At 40.4% G+C, this 17623-nt stretch overlaps 1 protein-coding gene across 1 annotated transcript; it reads left to right on the top strand.

Moving 5' to 3' along the window:
- The first annotated feature begins 2265 nt into the window (after positions 1-2265).
- On the top strand, positions 2266-7059 carry LOC140348940 (dynein axonemal assembly factor 4-like). The gene is made up of 9 exons (XM_072435108.1): positions 2266-2468; positions 4712-4859; positions 4917-5050; positions 5112-5304; positions 5383-5525; positions 5687-5796; positions 5874-6027; positions 6212-6317; positions 6468-7059. Exons 1-9 carry the CDS (start codon positions 2346-2348, stop codon positions 6581-6583), a joined length of 1227 nt encoding a protein of 408 aa, XP_072291209.1. The 5' UTR covers positions 2266-2345; the 3' UTR covers positions 6584-7059.
- Positions 7060-17623: the final 10564 nt, after the last annotated feature.

Below are 17623 nucleotides of genomic sequence, written 5' to 3'. Positions count from 1 at the left end.
GACCGAATCTGGGAAATTGATCTTCAGCTTCCTTATAATTCAGATTATCATTATTTGGTTGTTTATTGGCAGATTTAATGGCCTATTTATGGCAGGAGAGGTTTGTATCAAGTTTTTACAAGGAGCGAAGAGTGAACTAAATATTTTAAAACAAAAATCTATATTTGTTATAGTTTTTGAGCTAAAGGTGAAATGGACGATTAGTCCTGCCACGTATCAATCATAAAACGCACCTACCGCTCACCTGCAGCAGCGTGCGGTTTGTCCGAGAGCAGCACGTTTGCCTGTGTCTAAGCGCATGGATCTATTATAATATAGTTCCCTCAGTGTCCGGGAGAAAATTAAGACGGAGAAAGACTGTTCCAGCTGACTCAGAAGAAGACGGAAATCTACGGGAGACGAGAAATGCGATGCGATCCGCCGCACTAATAAACAAACGCACGTGTGTGTTGTATCAGTCCGCACGGGGGGGTGCGCAAGCGCACTTCCGCTTGAGTTCTCAAATCGTCCCTAACGCCTTTAATTGAAGCATAAAAGGGTTGATTTATGTGTTGCTGGATAGATCAGTGAGGTCATTGTTTCTGTTTAGGGCATCATGCTGTACAGGGCACGTTAGAATTGGTCCTAATACGTCTCACTTCTTTGGCAGGGTTCAATGTCCAGTACTCACTAAAAGATTAACTGCACTCACATGCTGCTTTTATCTCTGCTGTCGCAAACTTCAACCAAGACATCATCTTGTCATGCTGCTCAATATTTATGAGTTTATGTTCTGTAAGTGTTCAGCAGTGCAGTCAATAAAATTATGCCTTTGTCATATTATCTTTGCTTTGGCCTTGTTTTTATCTGTGTCTGGAAATTAGCTACTTCTTTGTCTTTTACGAGCTTAATGTCTCTGTACATTGTCCTTTCAAATAAAGATAAAACTAAACTAACTATTATGACACTTTGAATCTTTGAAACCTGGATTAAAAAGAAAAGGAAACTTAAAGAAAATACAGAAATGTAGAAAAATATAGTTTAGAGTAGAACATTTCTAGATACAATCTACAAACAATGCCAGTAGCCTCAGATTCTTTCCATCCCACTTATACCAGAATTATTCATAACGCCTGAATACAAATAAACTGCATATCAATGGCATTATGTGATCATATGAAATTTCAAATAACTAGGCCTGTACCCTACCTACTTTTGCCAGTGCATGTATGCTACAATGTTTTTCTTGTAGTTGCGTTTTCAAATAAACCGGGAGGAAAATCGAAACTTTAACTCCAACATAAAACATGAAGGCATTTTATTACTTTATATTGGAGGAAGCGGCTAAAGAGAGATAATAAAAAACTCAGGGTCAGAGTATTTATAGGTAGTTGGATTTTCTTTTCAAATTCAATATGAAAGAAAATAAAAATATGCAAAATTCTAAAACGTGTGCAAGTAAATAAATGTTTGATTTTAAAAGCAAATGTATTTTTTACCTATAGTGTATAAAACCATCCATTTTCTACCGCTCGTTCCCTTTCGGGGTCGCAGGTGACTGGAGCCTATCCCAGTGACTTCGGGCCTTAGGCGGGGTACACCCTGGACAGTGGCCAACTTGTCGCAGGGCCAACACAGAGACATAGACATTACAGACAGTTCACGCTCACATTCATTCACTAGGGCCAATTTAGAGTCACCAATTTTGCCTAACACATACATGTGTTTGGACAGCCGGAGAACCCGGACCCACGGTAACACGGGCAGACTCCACCCAGTCTGGTCCGGGAATCGAACCCATGATCTCCTTCTTGGGAGGCAAGAGCGCTAACCGCCTTTGCCACCGTAAACAAAAACACAAAATCAGAAATGAAGATGGGGTTCGTGTCTTATGTTAACATTTTAAGCAGAAAAGGATTAGGAGTGAATTAAAGCCCACAGGGGATTTCTACTGGACGCATGCCGATCCTTGATGCTGATATACAAACATGTTTTCCAACGCAAGCTACATAATTTAAGTAAATATTACTAAACTAAATTATTACTTTGAGTTACCAATTTGTTCAATACTTATTTTCTCATCATTCACAGTAAATATTAGCTTCGTTCAACACATTATCTTATCTCGCTACTATAGTAGAAAAAGCTTCAGTTGTAGTCATCTGGACTCAGTTTGAAAAAATCTCGCTACTATCGCTACTTTCTTTTTACAGCCCACTTGAACGCGCCACGGCGGTTACCATGGAGACACCACGCATTTTCTGCTGGTTCTCACGTTTGGCTAATCGACCGTCATCGCATGCGGGGGAAAAACATACTTTAAAGTCGTCCAGAGACTGGGTTAGTTGGTTAGAAACGTTGCTAAAATGCCGCTGTTGATCACAGACTACTCGTGGACACAAACAGCGTCCACCGTTTACGTCAGCGTCCCTTTGAAAGGAGCACGCGCGTCCCGAGTGGACATTATTGCGACTGACCAGTATATCAAAGTGAGTATGATATTTGAACAGACCCATGGCCCTGCTGCGGTGATCGATTGACACATGCGCTTATACCCAGACCGTCACCCCGATTCTGGAGACGTTTCTTTTTCGCGGCAAACTCGGATGTGTGAAGTCCTGAGTTCGACTCCCGCTTTGCCCCAATGGTTTTTTTTCCGGGTTTAAACATTTTAAACTTATAGATTGTCACAGTCTAGTTTGTTTTGGGATGAGTTAGATACAGTCTTGTTAATACAGAGCCATGGCATAAACTAGTTTTAACCAGACGAAGTAGGGGTTAGGGTTAAGGTTAGGGGTTACGGTTAAGGTTAGGGTTAAGGTTAGGAGTTACGGTTAGGGATTAGGGTTAAAGTTAGGGGTTAGGGTTAAGGTTAGGGGTTAGGGTTAAAGTTAGGGGTTAGGGTTAAGGTTAGGGGTTAGGGTTAAAGTTAGGGGTTAGGGTTAAGGTTAGGGGTTAGGGTTAAAGTTAGGGGTTAGGGTTAAAGTTAGGGGTTAGGGTTAAGGTTAGGGGTTAGGGTTAAAGTTAGGGGTTAGGGTTAAGGTTAGGGGTTAGGGTTAAAGTTAGGGGTTAGGGTTAAGGTTAGGGTTAGGGTTAAAGTTAGGGGTTAGGGTTAAAGTTAGGGGTTAGGGTTAAGGTTAGGGGTTAGGGTTAAAGTTAGGGGTTAGGGTTAAGGTTAGGGGTTAGGGTTAAAGTTAGGGGTTAGGGTTAAAGTTAGGGGTTAGGGTTAAGGTTAGGGGTTAGGGTTAAAGTTAGGGGTTAGGGTTAAGGTTAGGGGTTAGGGTTAAAGTTAGGGGTTAGGGTTAAAGTTAGGGGTTAGGGTTAAGGTTAGGGGTTACGGTTAGGGATTAGGGTTAAAGTTAAGGGTTAGGGTTAAGATTAGGGTTAAGGTTAGGGTTAAAGTTAGGGATTAGGGTTAAGGTTAGGGGTTAGGGTTAAGGTTAGGGGTTACGGTTAGGGATTAGGGTTAAAGTTAGGGGTTAGGGTTAAGGTTAGGGGTTAGGGTTAAAGTTAGGGGTTAGGGTTAAGGTTAGGGGTTACTGTTAGGGATTAGGGTTAAAGTTAGGGGTTAGGGTTAAGGTTAGGGGTTAGGGTTAAGGTTAGGGGTTAGGGTTAAGGTTAGGGGTTACGGTTAGGGATTAGGGTTAAAGTTAGGGGTTAGGGTTAAGGTTAGGGGTTACTGTTAGGGATTAGGGTTAAAGTTAAGGGTTAGGGTTAAGATTAGGGTTAAGGTTAGGGTTAAAGTTAGGGATTAGGGTTAAGGTTAGGGGTTAGGGGTTAGGTTTAAAGTTGGGTTAGGGTTAAGGTTAGGTCTTAATATTATTATTATTTTTCATTTATTTCAATAAAAAATTACCATTATGACGATCAATAACAATGTTAGTGTTCGCAGAGACAGGAAGTCTAGTTTCTGGGCTCCAGAATCGAAGTGACGGTCTGTGTATAACTCCATGTTCAATTGACCGACAGCATTATGAGTGGGTCCTTCACCACTCGTGACTTTTGTGCCCAAAGAACGTCTCCTGCCAAAATGCACAGAATATGAACAAAGCCGTGTACTGACAATGTTTCTTCTGGGCCAGTACGATAGTTGTCAGGATGATACTTGTTTTAAGGTGCACTATGTAACTTTCTGGTGGAGGGTCCCCCACCTTGTCTCCATGGAGATTTTATTGTTTTGCCAGTAATGTTCCACAGTATGGCATTAAACGTACATAGGCATCTCTACGGAAAAAAGCAGGTGATGCCACAGGTCAAGTTACGGATCAAATCTATGGAGACGTGTCCCCCGCTCAAGACGATATACTGGCAGTGCCCTTGAAGGAAAGTGTGTTTGCAACAGTGAATATTAGGAAATTAGGAAAATTCAGGCATATTGACATTATACCAACCTAATATTAATGTTCCAAGTCTAATTCAAGGTGTGGAGGCTCATCGCAATTACGTCAAATGCAAAATTTCTAATGATTCACTTTGTGAACAAATTCGACATCGTCCAGTTGTTGGTGGCCCTCTGCTCCGTTTAAGTTTCAAAATGAGGCCCTTGGTGAAAAAAGTTTGGACACCCCTGGTCTACAACATATTCACGTATATTCATTAACATGCACTGTCCCGACCAAATAAACAATAACTATAATAATAATAATAATAATAATAATAATAATAATAATAATAATAATAATAGTGCAGTGAACCTTAAACCAAATGTATTTTTGTGTTGTGTCCACTCCAGGTGCACTTCCCTCCATACCTGTTTGAGGCCTTCCTGGCTCAGCCTGTTGATGAAGACAAAAGCACAGCAAAGGTAGGCAATGGAGCTGCCCTGATCACTCTGCCAAAGAAGACAGAAGAGATATGGGACCAGCTAATGCTAACAACAGGTGAGGTTGAAGACACCGGGAAGAATTGAATGTGAAAAATAATTATGAATGTTGCAGCCGGGAAGGAAACCAAAAAAGACCTGAGAGAGAAAGCTCTGATCAAACACGAAGAAAAACTGCGTGCTAAAGCCAAAGCAAAAGTAGAGAAGCAACAGTCCGAAAAGAAATATGCATTAAAGACTATGATGAAGGTATGATGCTTTGTATTGCGCTTTGGGTTTTTCTTATTTAATGTATAACGTTTTTCTTCAGCTTGAACAGGAAGAAAGGGAAAGTATCCAGAAAATCAAGGACTTTGAGCGACAGAAAACAACAGCAGAACTGGAAGCCTGGCAGCAGAAACAGAAAGATCAACTTCAAATTGAGAAACGTAATGGAATGGCACAGAAGAATGCAACAAAAACCTCAACACAGAGGGCTGTGTGTGGGGCAAAGGCCACATCTGGTAAGTTATACTTATCTGTGATATTGTTGGATAATTATTGTTCGACTTTGGTCAAGATGGTTTGGTGTCTGTGTCGAGATCTCACAGCAAATAGAGGACTGAAGAGCAGGACACGAGAGGAGCTGCCTCCCCCCCGAGCCTCAGGGAGTATCCAGTTAAAATTCACTCCCCGAGTCTTCCCCAGTGCGCTTCGAGAGTCCAGAGTGGCCGAAGAGGAGGAGGTGAGACCTGGTTTAGGAAAACACACACAACACAGACATGAACACAACACAAACGAGATATCAGTGAAAAGCTGTAAAGACATCAACATGTTTCTAGTTTACATCAAAATTGTTTGGCATTTTGAACTTAAGGGACATTTTTATTACTTTTCTGCTCTCAGTGGCTCAGTAAACAGGCTGAGGCCAGGCGTGCCTCCAGTAATGCGCTGGAGCATCTGAATGACCTTAAAGAGGAAGAAAGGAGCCCAGATTGGCTCAAAGACAAGGGCAAGTATGTCAACTATTTGAAACAGTTACATGTTATATTGTTCCCTAATGTTGTAATACAACAAGTGCCCACATTTCCAGTCAATGCTTTGCCACTGGAGATTACCAGGGTGCAGTGAATGCCTACAGTTTGGCTATCAGGCTCAACAGGAAACTGCCGGCTCTCTTTTCAAACCGCGCTGCTTGTCACCTGAAGCTGAAGAACCTCCACAAGGCCATAGAAGATTCCACTGAGGTTAGTTTGTCTCTTCAAAATGATGATTCAAAAACATGTTTGTTTTTACCCTTCACGGGGATGACAAACTCCTCACATTAAGAAGCAGCAAATCTAAACATTCTGAAATCCCAAAGCTCGTAACTGAGTTGGTGCTAGTCTTGATCGTAACTTTGTCATCTTTATTGTTGGTCATTGTCACAAGGCTTTGGAGTTGTTGACACCCGCAGTGCCCGCCAACGCAGCAGCCAGAGCCAGGGCCCATGTGCGCAGAGGAACTGCCTTCTGCCAGCTGCAGCTCTACACAGAAGGTCTGCAAAAACAAGCAAGGTTTAATCACAGACAAATCCAATGCTATTGGCAACTATTCTGTTTGTTTCTAATTACCAATAATCTAGCCATGGCGCACACAAAAATAGAATTAAACACAAATAAAACAACATGTCCCTCTGACTTTGCAGGCCTCCAAGAGTATCAAGCTGCTGTGAGGATCGAGCCTGAGAATGCAGCGCTGCAGGTGGACACACAGAAGATCAGGGACATCATTCAGGGCTCTGCAGAAGAAAGCCAAATGTAACAGCGCCCACATGTGGTCAGTTCATAAAACACCCTAATTTGTGTCTGAAAATAAAGTGAAAAGACCAGTACTTAAAGATTTGAATGCATTAAAATGTGTAAATATTGAAAACAAAAGAATGAGAATGAATGGGGTGCGCACACAATAAACGGACAGCTGGAACTGTTACTTAGTCCTGCTCCATTTTTAATTTGTTTCAACCATTGGATTCAGTCCTCAGTCTCACTTCACTTGCTCAAAGGAGTCATTTAAACTCATAAACCTGTTTGATGTGCTGCATTGAGCATCTGTAGATATTAGGGAGAGCCGTGTTTGTCCTAATCTAGTGGAGAATCTGAAGTGCAAATTGAGGTCGTCCGATCAGACCACACGGTCGGCACTGGGCAGGACATGGTGCAACAGGGTCATGGGAAGGCGGCTGGATCCAACTGCTGCCTCCAACATCACTTTTGAAATATAACTGAATTAGAAAAACTCTAAAAGAACTATTTATTTTCTAATATTATAAAGGTTTGTACCAGAAAAACAGCTTAAACAAGTTTATCAGTTCTTGAAAGTGAGGAATTGGGTTGGCCTAGTTAAGAAGCGATAATACAATTGTTTTTTCTAACTACTGCTTGCTTTCACTCAGATTTAGTAAGGGATGTATATTCCATATTAATAACAATATTAGTCCAGACTCCAGAGCTATGTAACTTAATATTAAATCCAATAGTCACTGCCAGTGGGAGTGAGTGGCTGGACTTATTCTGTACATTATTGAAATGACAAGAGCTATTGTGATGCTCCAATCTATAGCTGTCTAATTGGATCAGTAATAGTTAAGATAAGATAAGATAATCCTTTATTGTCCCACATGGGGAAATTTCATTGATGCAACGCAGGTAGATACAGAGGTAGATACAGAAGAAAAGAACAGATCACTTATAGGAAGTTTGAAAAACACTTTCAGTAGAAGATCTCTTATAAACAAAAACTCCCATAGACAAACCCTCCCATTTCCCAACAAGGGATGGAGGGGAAAAAATAATAAAGATAAAAATAAATAAATACCATTGCATTTGATCACGACAGTAATTGCACATGAATATGTGTCACGACAGTAATTGCACATGAATTGCACAGTAATTGCACAGTAGGACTAACAGTTATGCATTACTTTTCTAACACTGTCAAAACTATATAATTTCGAAAATGTTTATTGGGGTTTGTTTTCCCCTTCATGTTTGTCACAGCCATTAAAAGGTAATTATTTGCCGACAGTCTAATTCATGCAGGAGATGTGCAGATGAAGAAGAACCTCAGATCTTCGTATGTGCAGCAGATCTTCAAACACCAGAGCAACTGAATAAACATGTGATATGGATTATTATTGATACTGTATCAGCTTTCATCAGAGAGCTAGATGCAAAGTGAAGTTTTTGTAAAAAGATATACACATAGTGTGTGCGTGTTGAGTGTGTGTGGCAGGCCATGGGTCAGTTTGCCCTATTGTAGAGTGTTTTGTGATTGGCAGGTGGTCAGCCCTCCTGGTTGGGTGCTAGAGCTGACTGACCAGCGCCATATGGAGGCCTTTATCTGCGCACACTGACCAGGACACACACTGCTGCCTCTGGACACCTCTCTTTAACCCGCGCTAACAAAGACCATGGACCCCCATGTATACATGTGCAGTAGCACACTGCGCTGTGGGCCTTAACCAGCTCCAATGAAAAAACGCACACTTGGCCTTTGTCAAACCTCTTTAACTTCTTTAGTCAGGCTAAAGAGGAATGCAGGGGTTCTATGGCACATTGTCCTCCTCTGATATAGAATCTAGTATTGTTTGATCATTTTGAACACGTGGTTGGACATTTCTTAAAGGGGACACATTTTGTTAAATAAACAGTTGCATTTTCATTGATGCATACATGCAATCTAAGTAAACTTGTATTGTCCTATATTTAAAAAAATCAGTTTTTACCTATTGCCGCCATCTGATTTGTACTTACTTGCGATTGCAAACAAATTTTCTCCTAAAATGCAATTTTCCCACATTAAAACGCATAAATAAAAATCAGTTGCTTGTTACGGTGAAATGTCACTGTGAAGAGGCTTTGGAGATACATTGAAATTAATGAATGAAACTTCAATAAACAACAATTGTTTTTAAGCCTTTTTTTGCCTGTGCATTTTGAAGTTGGTTAAGTGTTTATGCATCTTCTGAGTGAAAATCGCGGCTCTGTGTATTTCCACATGTTTAAATGCATGGAGTGGAGTCATATTAAGAGTCCCGATTCCACAGGGAACAGTGTCCCCTGAGACTTAACCACAAATAAAGGATGATAAAACAGTGGTTGCCCTGCGCTCCTCCCCTTCCTCTTCCTTGCCTCTGCTCAGCTGAATAACCACTAAAGGTAAATTAGATCATAATGAGGCTGCACCCTCACATACAAAACCTGATTGGACACGCAACCCTCTGCCTAATGAGCTGAGAAACTGCTCTGAGCGCGGCCTGGTGTGAAAGTGCATGTGTGTGTGTGTGTGTCAAATGTCTGTATTTTGCTCCTTTCGTCACAGCTCTGTGTGGTATCATTACATGCACACACATCCTCACGGCAGTAACTATAGTGACATGAATTTGGCGCTGATGTAGCAGAAAAATGCTCAAGATTAAAAAACATATCTTGATGTGGTTAGTTGTCATAAAGAACTGAATATCATTTAGATATGTAAACTGATTGCTATACATTTTAACATTTTAACATTTTCACTGGTTCTGTTAAAAACACAGGTCATAAGGAATAAGTCATGTTTAGCTGTGGAAGAACAATTGTCTGTTTCTTGTGTGTGTGCTGACGGAGCTGCTCACTGATAATGAACTGGCTGTGTGTGCAGTGTGAATTATAGACTAACCCTTTTCTGAATGATAGACTCTAGGGGTCAGCGTGCGGCCCAGGGGCCCATTGTCCCGGGCCACTCAGAGGTTCCCTCAGCTGCACTTGACGCTCTGTGCTTTGGTCTCTGCTCTCAGGTAGAAGATGCCCCTCCACATGCCTCAGTGCTTCTTTTATACAGAGCCACTCTTTGACTCAAAAGGCCTGGGCCGCTTAAGTCCAACTGCAGCCCACTCCCACCACTTCCCTCTCACCACATTTTCCAGGGAAGTGAGCAGCACAGCCGGAGCCAGGCAAGGACCTGGGAAAAACAGACACAACAATTTTCAGTGATGGTTATCAATTCAGTCTGCTGTTTTCTTGTATTATATAACTTGAATGTCATTATTTAGTTGTATGAGAGTTTCCTGAGTGTATCATATATAAAATATCACATTGTGACAGTACATTTTAGATTGAATGACATGACATCATTATTCTTGCAAATTATAACACGTTCATAACTTTGGACAATGGACTGTGATGAGTGACTAATTGTAAAAGAGTTAATTTCCTAACCATTGTTTCTCTTTGACAGTAAAGCATCAGTCTTTTACAAACCTCAAGCCAGGAGTTAATTAGTCTTTTCATTTTCCCTGAATGTGATAATTGATTAACGAGGAATGGTAATGGCTCTCTGTAAACTGCCTCTTCATTAGTCTCTTTCTATTAAAGCTCAGACGAGTTTTCTTTAAGCTGTGAGTTCAGGCTTGTCTATAAGCCTTGTCTGTTTAATTAAATCTTACAATCACCTATTCACTTCTTTATTATTACTCTCATCTCGCTGCAGAGAAGAAAAGAACACTTGAGCGGCTTAGAGTGCTTCTCCTGGTCCACATCTTTGAGTGGCAGAAGGAATGGCCCAGTGCTCCTCCAGAGAGCCCTCCAGACCTGACCACTCTCACAATAAGTGCTCCAATGTGAGGTGGTCCAGCTCTTCTCTGGTATTAGTGTGGACGGGACACATGCGCTGGGGCAGGAGACAAACATTTTGTGAATGTGGGACTTCAAAGTTGTGAAACCCTCGAGGAGCATTATCCTGAAGCGCCCGTAGATCGCAAAGTGGCTTTGATGATTTCAGAGAAACTCATCAGCCCACAGCCAATAAGCTCTGTAGTCAACAACTAAAACTCAATCATATCACCCTGCAGTGTCAAACTTTAGATTAGTTTTCTTGTTATTATTTATTCATCAATGTTTAATATGTATTATTTTTGATTGTATTGATAGTGATTTTGAAAAGGAAATTTCAGGCTTGCACCACTTTTTTTAACTCTGAATTATATTTTCCAGAAATTACTCAACTGAATATGTATTTTATAGCATTCTGACATTGCTTTAAATTGGAAAATTGAATCTCTTTCTGTTTTTGTGTTTTTTCTTCTAGAAATAAGCTAAAACAGTAAACTGTAAACTACAAATTAGATTAGGGGTGATTTTTACAAGGATGACATAATTACAATAGATAGAAGAAGACAGATGGCTACTAAGTTAAATAAATGCACACTTTTGCTCTGATGCATTTATGAAATTTGAAGATAAAGGCCCAGTTGAGTTGGCTAAATGAATAAAACCCCTTTAAGTGCATAGACATGCTATGGATTATACAAAACCTTTAGTAAAACTCACTTGCTACTAATACTCCCAGAAAGCAATAGGTCACGTAGTATTGGCCTTTGTTTCTCACTCTGCTTTTGAGTTTAAAAGCAACAATTATAGCGACACAAAAACATAGTGGATGGCTGTGGTAGAGGGCTTCGTTGCTAAACGATGGGAATAATAATGTGTCAAAGTGCGGTGCTTTAGGACATATGGAGGAGTGGGCCCGGCCGGGACAACACTGGCTCGTCCATGAGCTCTACTCCATTACAGGGATTAAGACTGTAGAGGCCGACCACACACAGGCGTCTCTCATACATTGAAACGACAGGATTTAAACTTGTTCAAAACTGAACTATTACCTTTGGAGGGAAAATGGTCTGTGCTATCAGCATTTGCCTTTGAAAGGATGTGTTTCGAATGGTTATTGGTTAAAATGAGACCAGTGAGATAGACATGCCTCGTGATACTTGCCTCACGGTGAAGCTTTATTCCTCCACCAGACTCCAACCTAGCACAATTTTAAAAGCTGAAATTTTCTTAGCTCAAATATTAATTAATATTTCACTTTCTTCTTCCAGCAAACTTCCACAAAAGCCCATGTAGTGTTAGTTTTATTATGTAGGTGACATTACTGTTCATAATCAATAAATCTGTTTAAATCCACTGCTTGAATTATAACCTGGCCTGACAGGCTTTTCCCAACTCTCCTCCGAGGGCTTTGGGCCCCAGACTAACCATGTATAACACATATGGTTGATTGTGAGCAGATCAGAGGCAATGACTGAGGTGAAAAGACCCAGTGCGACCTCTCATTCAGCTCCAGTCAAAGCACTCAAAAGGGTCCTGATATGGAAAAGATTGGGATATCCCCCTGTTCTTTTCTTCTGCTGTATGTGACACCAGTATGCGCCTTCTGCGTCAGTGTGTGTGCTGGACAGGCTGCTGACTTTAGTCAATGTGAATGAAATAGGAAGTGTCTGAATAGCGCTCCTGCGGGGCCCCAGGTCCATGTTGTGGCGTGTGTGGCTGCTGAAGAATAACAGTTAGAAACAACGTTTTAAAGACATTTATGTAGTAGTCTGATGTATTCATTTATCAATAAACTATTTTAATTTACAAGAAGGAAAAGTAACAATGCAAATCTGTTGTTTTTAATGAGCTGAACATGAGCAAAGCAAATATGGTGCAGCAAACAAACTAGAAAATGTTTTTAGCATCTAATACAGTATAAAAATAAAGTTTTGTTGAGTACCAAAAACTTGATGTTGTTGCAAAAAAAATATTGACAACGTAAATTGCACTAGAAATTGATGTGTTTCACAAGTATTGAAAACATATGAGTGGACTTCAAATAAATATCCTGGCTATGGCTTTTTTCCCTCAACTGTGATACATATATTTTTGTTTTTAGTTCACCCCATATCGGGCTCCGTGCTTCTAACATTTGATCCCAGACTTGGATGGATAGAGCTGGATTAGCCGTTTCCTGCACAGTCACAATGGACTGCACCGGGACACCAGATCAAACCTCACACACATAAATACTGCCAGCGCACGTCGAAACGAGAAAGAGAGGGCCGGGAGCAAAGAGCCAGCCAAAGGGCCGAAAGCCAACAAAGAACAAGGCGAGGCGACCAGCAGGAAGTTGACTAGTCACTTTATCCCTGCACCCCTCCGGCCTCTCTGGTAGGGCAGACGGGACCCTCATCTTGCACCAACGGGGCAGACAGCGGGACAGCACGGAGGGGAGAAAGCTGAGGTTAAAATCAAAGACTGAACCAGGGATTAGAGAGAGCTGCTCTGGGGTGGGGTTCAGGTTTAAAGAGAGCCAGAGAGGCCAAAAGAGAACGGCTTTCAGTACTGACCAGATTGGATTGCCTATAGCAGCATGTCTATAAGAATATGCACTATAAATATTGATTACATTTTATACTTTTGCTAGTCTACAGAACATAAAGTGTTTTTTTTCTATAATGATGGATGACACAATGCTATGGCAGGCCACTGACCAGTGAGATTAAAACTAAAATAGACTGCAGTTAAGAGACGTTTTTTTTTCAATGGCACAGTCACATTATTTTAAGAGGAAGTTGAATTATTCACAGTGGAAAAGATTCTGAATATGTATTTATTTATTGCAAATCAGGTAACATCCCAGTTTGTTTGGTGTTGGGTTCAGCATGAAGAGCCACTTCATTTGATAAGTCTTACCGACATATTCAGTACATGCACTCATTTGCTCTAAATAAAGTTTACCTTACCTTATACCAACACTAAACTAAATGTGTATAGCGCAATACTAAATCTATGTTGGTGCAACTAATTTATGGACTTTATAAATATGTTTTAGACCTGTTTTGAACTGATAATGTAATACAGGTTACTGTAAGAGAAAGGGATTGAAAAAAAAAAAAAAAAACTTCTGGTTTGTTTTGTAACAGCATAAAGCTTTCTCTCTTAGTGTGTTTTTAATCCCAGAAATGTATTTGCCTGTCAGAAGCATAGAAATGCCTTTAGTTTTGAAGATAAATAGTGGTACGCTTGAGTGTACAGCCATAGTGAGTGTCTGTGTGCTGATCCGTGTGAGAACGCTTGTCCCTCGGCGTATGCATATATAAGCCTACTATACACTTTGAATCAGTACACTGGCTTGTTCTTTCTCTCACACACACTCGCATACACACAGTGTGGCACTGAAAAGGCAGAGTCCCCAGTCCCTGTTATGCAAATAACATCAGCTCCTAAAACTGTTTGAGTGAGAATTAAACGTGAATTAAATGAGGCTTGGCTCCTTTCTCTGTATTTGGTCTGAAAGAGGCAAAGCCCGTCTCTATGGGAGATCCCCACGCCATTGCGATGCCTGTTATGGAATTGACAAGACGAGAAGTGACATAAATACCGTGGCCAGAGCTCAATCCAATTATGTGGCGTGGCCTGCCTCAATACCTGCTAACCATGCAGCGCAGCGCTAGCGTCCCTGCATTCAGCCGTCCTCAGAAATAAGACTGGCTGTATTGAGCTCCAAGCCTAGCTTTAACCTTGGTCTCTTCACCTCAGCAAGCTCTGAGTCTCTGGCCTCAACCCGACGCTGCAGTCATCAGTGAAGCTTAAGAAGGCCTTTGGACAAGGTCCTTCCCCAGACTCTCTGAAACCAGCAATAAAACAAAGTCTCCTCTGCAACGCTACAGACCACAGCAGGACTCTGAATGAATGGCTATTTACAAAGTAACATAGGGCAGAGGCAGGAAGTAGCTGAATATGCATACAAATAGTTTGTACTAAATAAGCATGTGAATATTGGTATGTAATTCGCATAAATAATGCCTGTATTGTAAAATGGGAAACATATCAAAATGCACATTAAAAGCAAGCTACATTTCTTGTTTCCATTTCAATTACATAAAGCCAAACTAAAATCAAACACAGGAAACCAACAACCCAACAAAAATCTCTGCTGTTTGGGTGTCTTTTTTAATAGTGAATATGACTTGATATGTGAATATGAACATGTATATGTGATATATGAGTAACTGCAAACAATTGAAGCAACAGGTTTGCTCAGGCATTGCATCACTGTTTGCTCCCCGCGTGAGTGACAAAGCCAAACTGTAACTACATCTGACAGGCACATCAGCCCCCCTCTTCCTCACCAGGGCTTGGCTTGTGTTTGGTCTCTGATGCCCATTTTTAACCACAGGCATTTACAAGCTCTTCTCTAAACAACCTGCCAGGTGCTTTAAGCCTCCCACTCAAGACCTGCACAACGTTATGAGGCTCCAATGAGATTAGCTCTGAACGGCTCTGAATGGAAGAATGGACGCAGCTCCAATGGGGAAGATTGTTAGCACAGCAATGTGTTTCTCTGAGCTCCCATGACCAATCTACAACTAATGAGCATTCAACGAGTGTGCTACATGTCACCAGAGTCCCAAGGCTCTGCTGGGACCAACAAACGGGCCACTTCTCATATTTGTCAGCAGCACGGGCTAATCGCTTTGGCCAACGCTTACATTTAAGCACCATTACGAAGGACTTTCTCACACTCTGAGGCAAACTGACGGGCTCAGTCAAAATAAATCATTCTTAACTATTGTCATGATTTACTTATTTAAATATATGGCACTTGTTACATGTGTGTGTCACATGTTAGTGTTAGAACATGTCTCGCACATGTCTCAGCTAAACAAGCTAAACAAAAATAAATACCAAATTATCAAAAAGTCAACAGTAAAATAAAATAATGACTTTCAAAATATAAAATGTAAGAGAATAATAACTACAAATGTATGTTGATTCTTAATTATAAATCCCTTTTTTTAAATGACCATTTTTCATTTTATTTATGAATCTTTTCATAGTTTTCATCTTTCTTTCTCTAATTATTTTCCATAGATCGTTTGTAAATTAAAGTCTAAAGTGTGTCCCAGAACAATATTTATATAAATGCAAATATCTTTAAAAAGAGTAAAAGTCTTATGTGTGTCGCGTAGCGTGGCCTCACCCTCCGGGCCATTGTTGTACAGTGGGTCTGAGGAACAGGTGCTGGAGGGCCAAGTGCACTCAGCTTTATCCCGGGCCTTGTATCTCTCTCTCTCCCTCCACAGTGAGGTGATGTTTAATGGAAAGTTAATATGGTTTTAATGCTTGTCGCCGCACTCCGACACCCAGGGCCCCACTAATCCACTCGGTTCCACATGGGCCGGGAAACACACTCTGGCACAAACTGAGAGAGACAGAGAGGAGAGACAGGCAGAAGAAATGGGTTTAAACAACAGTCAGGTTCTAAAAATGAGGCCTAATTTGGAAAGTAAAATGCTATTTACTGAATAGTGTATAAAGGGACTATTGGAGCTTTTATTTTGACCATTATTACATACATTGTCACATGTGTAGACCAACCTGGGTTTGGTTTTACCTCTGAGAAATCCAAAAGTAAATTATGCGTTGATAATATTTTGATAAGAAAAATGCTTAAGACTAAAAAATGTAAAATAGGCAATCATTTTTTATTTGGTAGACATTTGTTAACAAAGATACCATGTAAATAAGAACACCCAGACCAACCTTAAAGCAAACTGTTCTTGGGTTTCTTGCTATCCATAAACAATAATAATGTTTAGTAGCATCAGTGTTAAGTCCCTAAGAGTCTTAACTAGTTATACTTGAGCAAAGACACTGCTCCTTTACATGCAGCGGGTGGGTTCATGTTGTTAGACCTCTATAGGCTAATAGCTTTAAAATGAGTCTTAACTGGTGTTTAATTCACTGACAGCTGTTGCATTGGTTAAGAGACGGGCAGCAGGCCGCTCTGTCTGTCTGTTAGACCAGTAGAAATTAGTTCTGCTGATGCCCATATTCCCTCCCAGAGAACCATCTGCTTTACTTCAATACAAAAGAGGGATTTTCCAAGGGAATAAAATGCTTTGAATGCAACAATTTCTCTCTCTCCCATTCCTTTGAGAAGGGTTTTGGTTAAAGTGTCTTATTTCCAGGCAAGGCTGCCACTCAGCACGTCTCTGTAGCACATTTAATAATTGGGTCTTTTATTGGTTGCATTTCATTATCAACATCACAAAGGGCTGAATATTCTTTATCATTACGGTCACACATGAGCGTGTTCATCACTGGCGCACCTGTTGCATTTAAAATGATTAAATGCTTTTATGCAGGTCCACTATTTATTATGTTTATGTTGTTACTGGTGACTGACAGTAATAATTCAATAGATTTTGTAGCATGATATCTTTAAAAGTAATACTATCACTATATTACTATAACTAGTTAGCTGAACAATCATTTCCAATTTACACAGATGCAAAAGTACAAATAAATAGGCTACTATTATTTGAATGATTATAACATAATAGCAGAACAATGAGATGGTGGGTGTTTAAATACCATTGGCCACAGGTCTTAGTGTGGCCCTCAGGGAATCACCTCATGCCCTTCAAGTCCAAGACAAACTCTTTGTTTAAAACCTCTTTGTTCTGTATTCATCTCTGACTTTAGTCACTGTTTGTCTGATAAAACATTGTGCATACTCACTTAAATTATGTTGGGGGGGGGGAAAAAGAGTATGCTCTGATGAAGATTGATAAGATTGATTTGTATAGGATATTACATGGCTATATTTAAAATAATAATACAAATTATATATATTTGCTATATTAATGGAGCATGGTTTAATTCATTATTTACGCTCTTTATTAGATTAAGGCTAGTTTTGGATATTCAATTAGATTTAGAACATTTGAATTTTGAATTTTTTTTGTGAGTGACACGAATTGTGTGGCCTCGTGTCTTACCTGTGGACATATTTGAGTTCGTGGAAGTCGACGGGGGACATTAGAAGCATCACTGTGATTAAAAGCAACTAGAGAAGATCTGACTTTAAGTCCTCCTCTTTTTGAAAATCGTTTTAAGCGTAAAGGCCACCTCATGTCCCCTGTCTTTAGCCTTTAATGACAGACAACGGACAAACGAAGTGTATCTTATCTGATGACAGGCAGCTTCAGGCTTCATT

This window comes from Eucyclogobius newberryi, unplaced genomic scaffold, assembly GCF_026437365.1.
Source record: "Eucyclogobius newberryi isolate DKJ021-1_F unplaced genomic scaffold, fEucNew1.0.hap1 SCAF_7, whole genome shotgun sequence".
Taxonomy (NCBI): Eukaryota; Metazoa; Chordata; class Actinopteri; order Gobiiformes; family Gobiidae; genus Eucyclogobius; species Eucyclogobius newberryi.
The sequence above is the reverse complement of the archived record's forward strand: the minus strand, read 5'-3'. Positions and strand labels throughout refer to the sequence as shown.

Coding starts and splice junctions, on each gene's coding strand:
- LOC140348940 (XM_072435108.1), top strand. CDS start 2,346: ATGCCGCTGTTGATCACAGACTACTCGTGGACACAAACAGCGTCCACC. Junction 2,469..4,711: donor CGACTGACCAGTATATCAAA/GTGAGTATGATA, acceptor TGTCCACTCCAG/GTGCACTTCCCTCCATACCT. Junction 5,797..5,873: donor TGGCTCAAAGACAAGGGCAA/GTATGTCAACTA, acceptor CCACATTTCCAG/TCAATGCTTTGCCACTGGAG.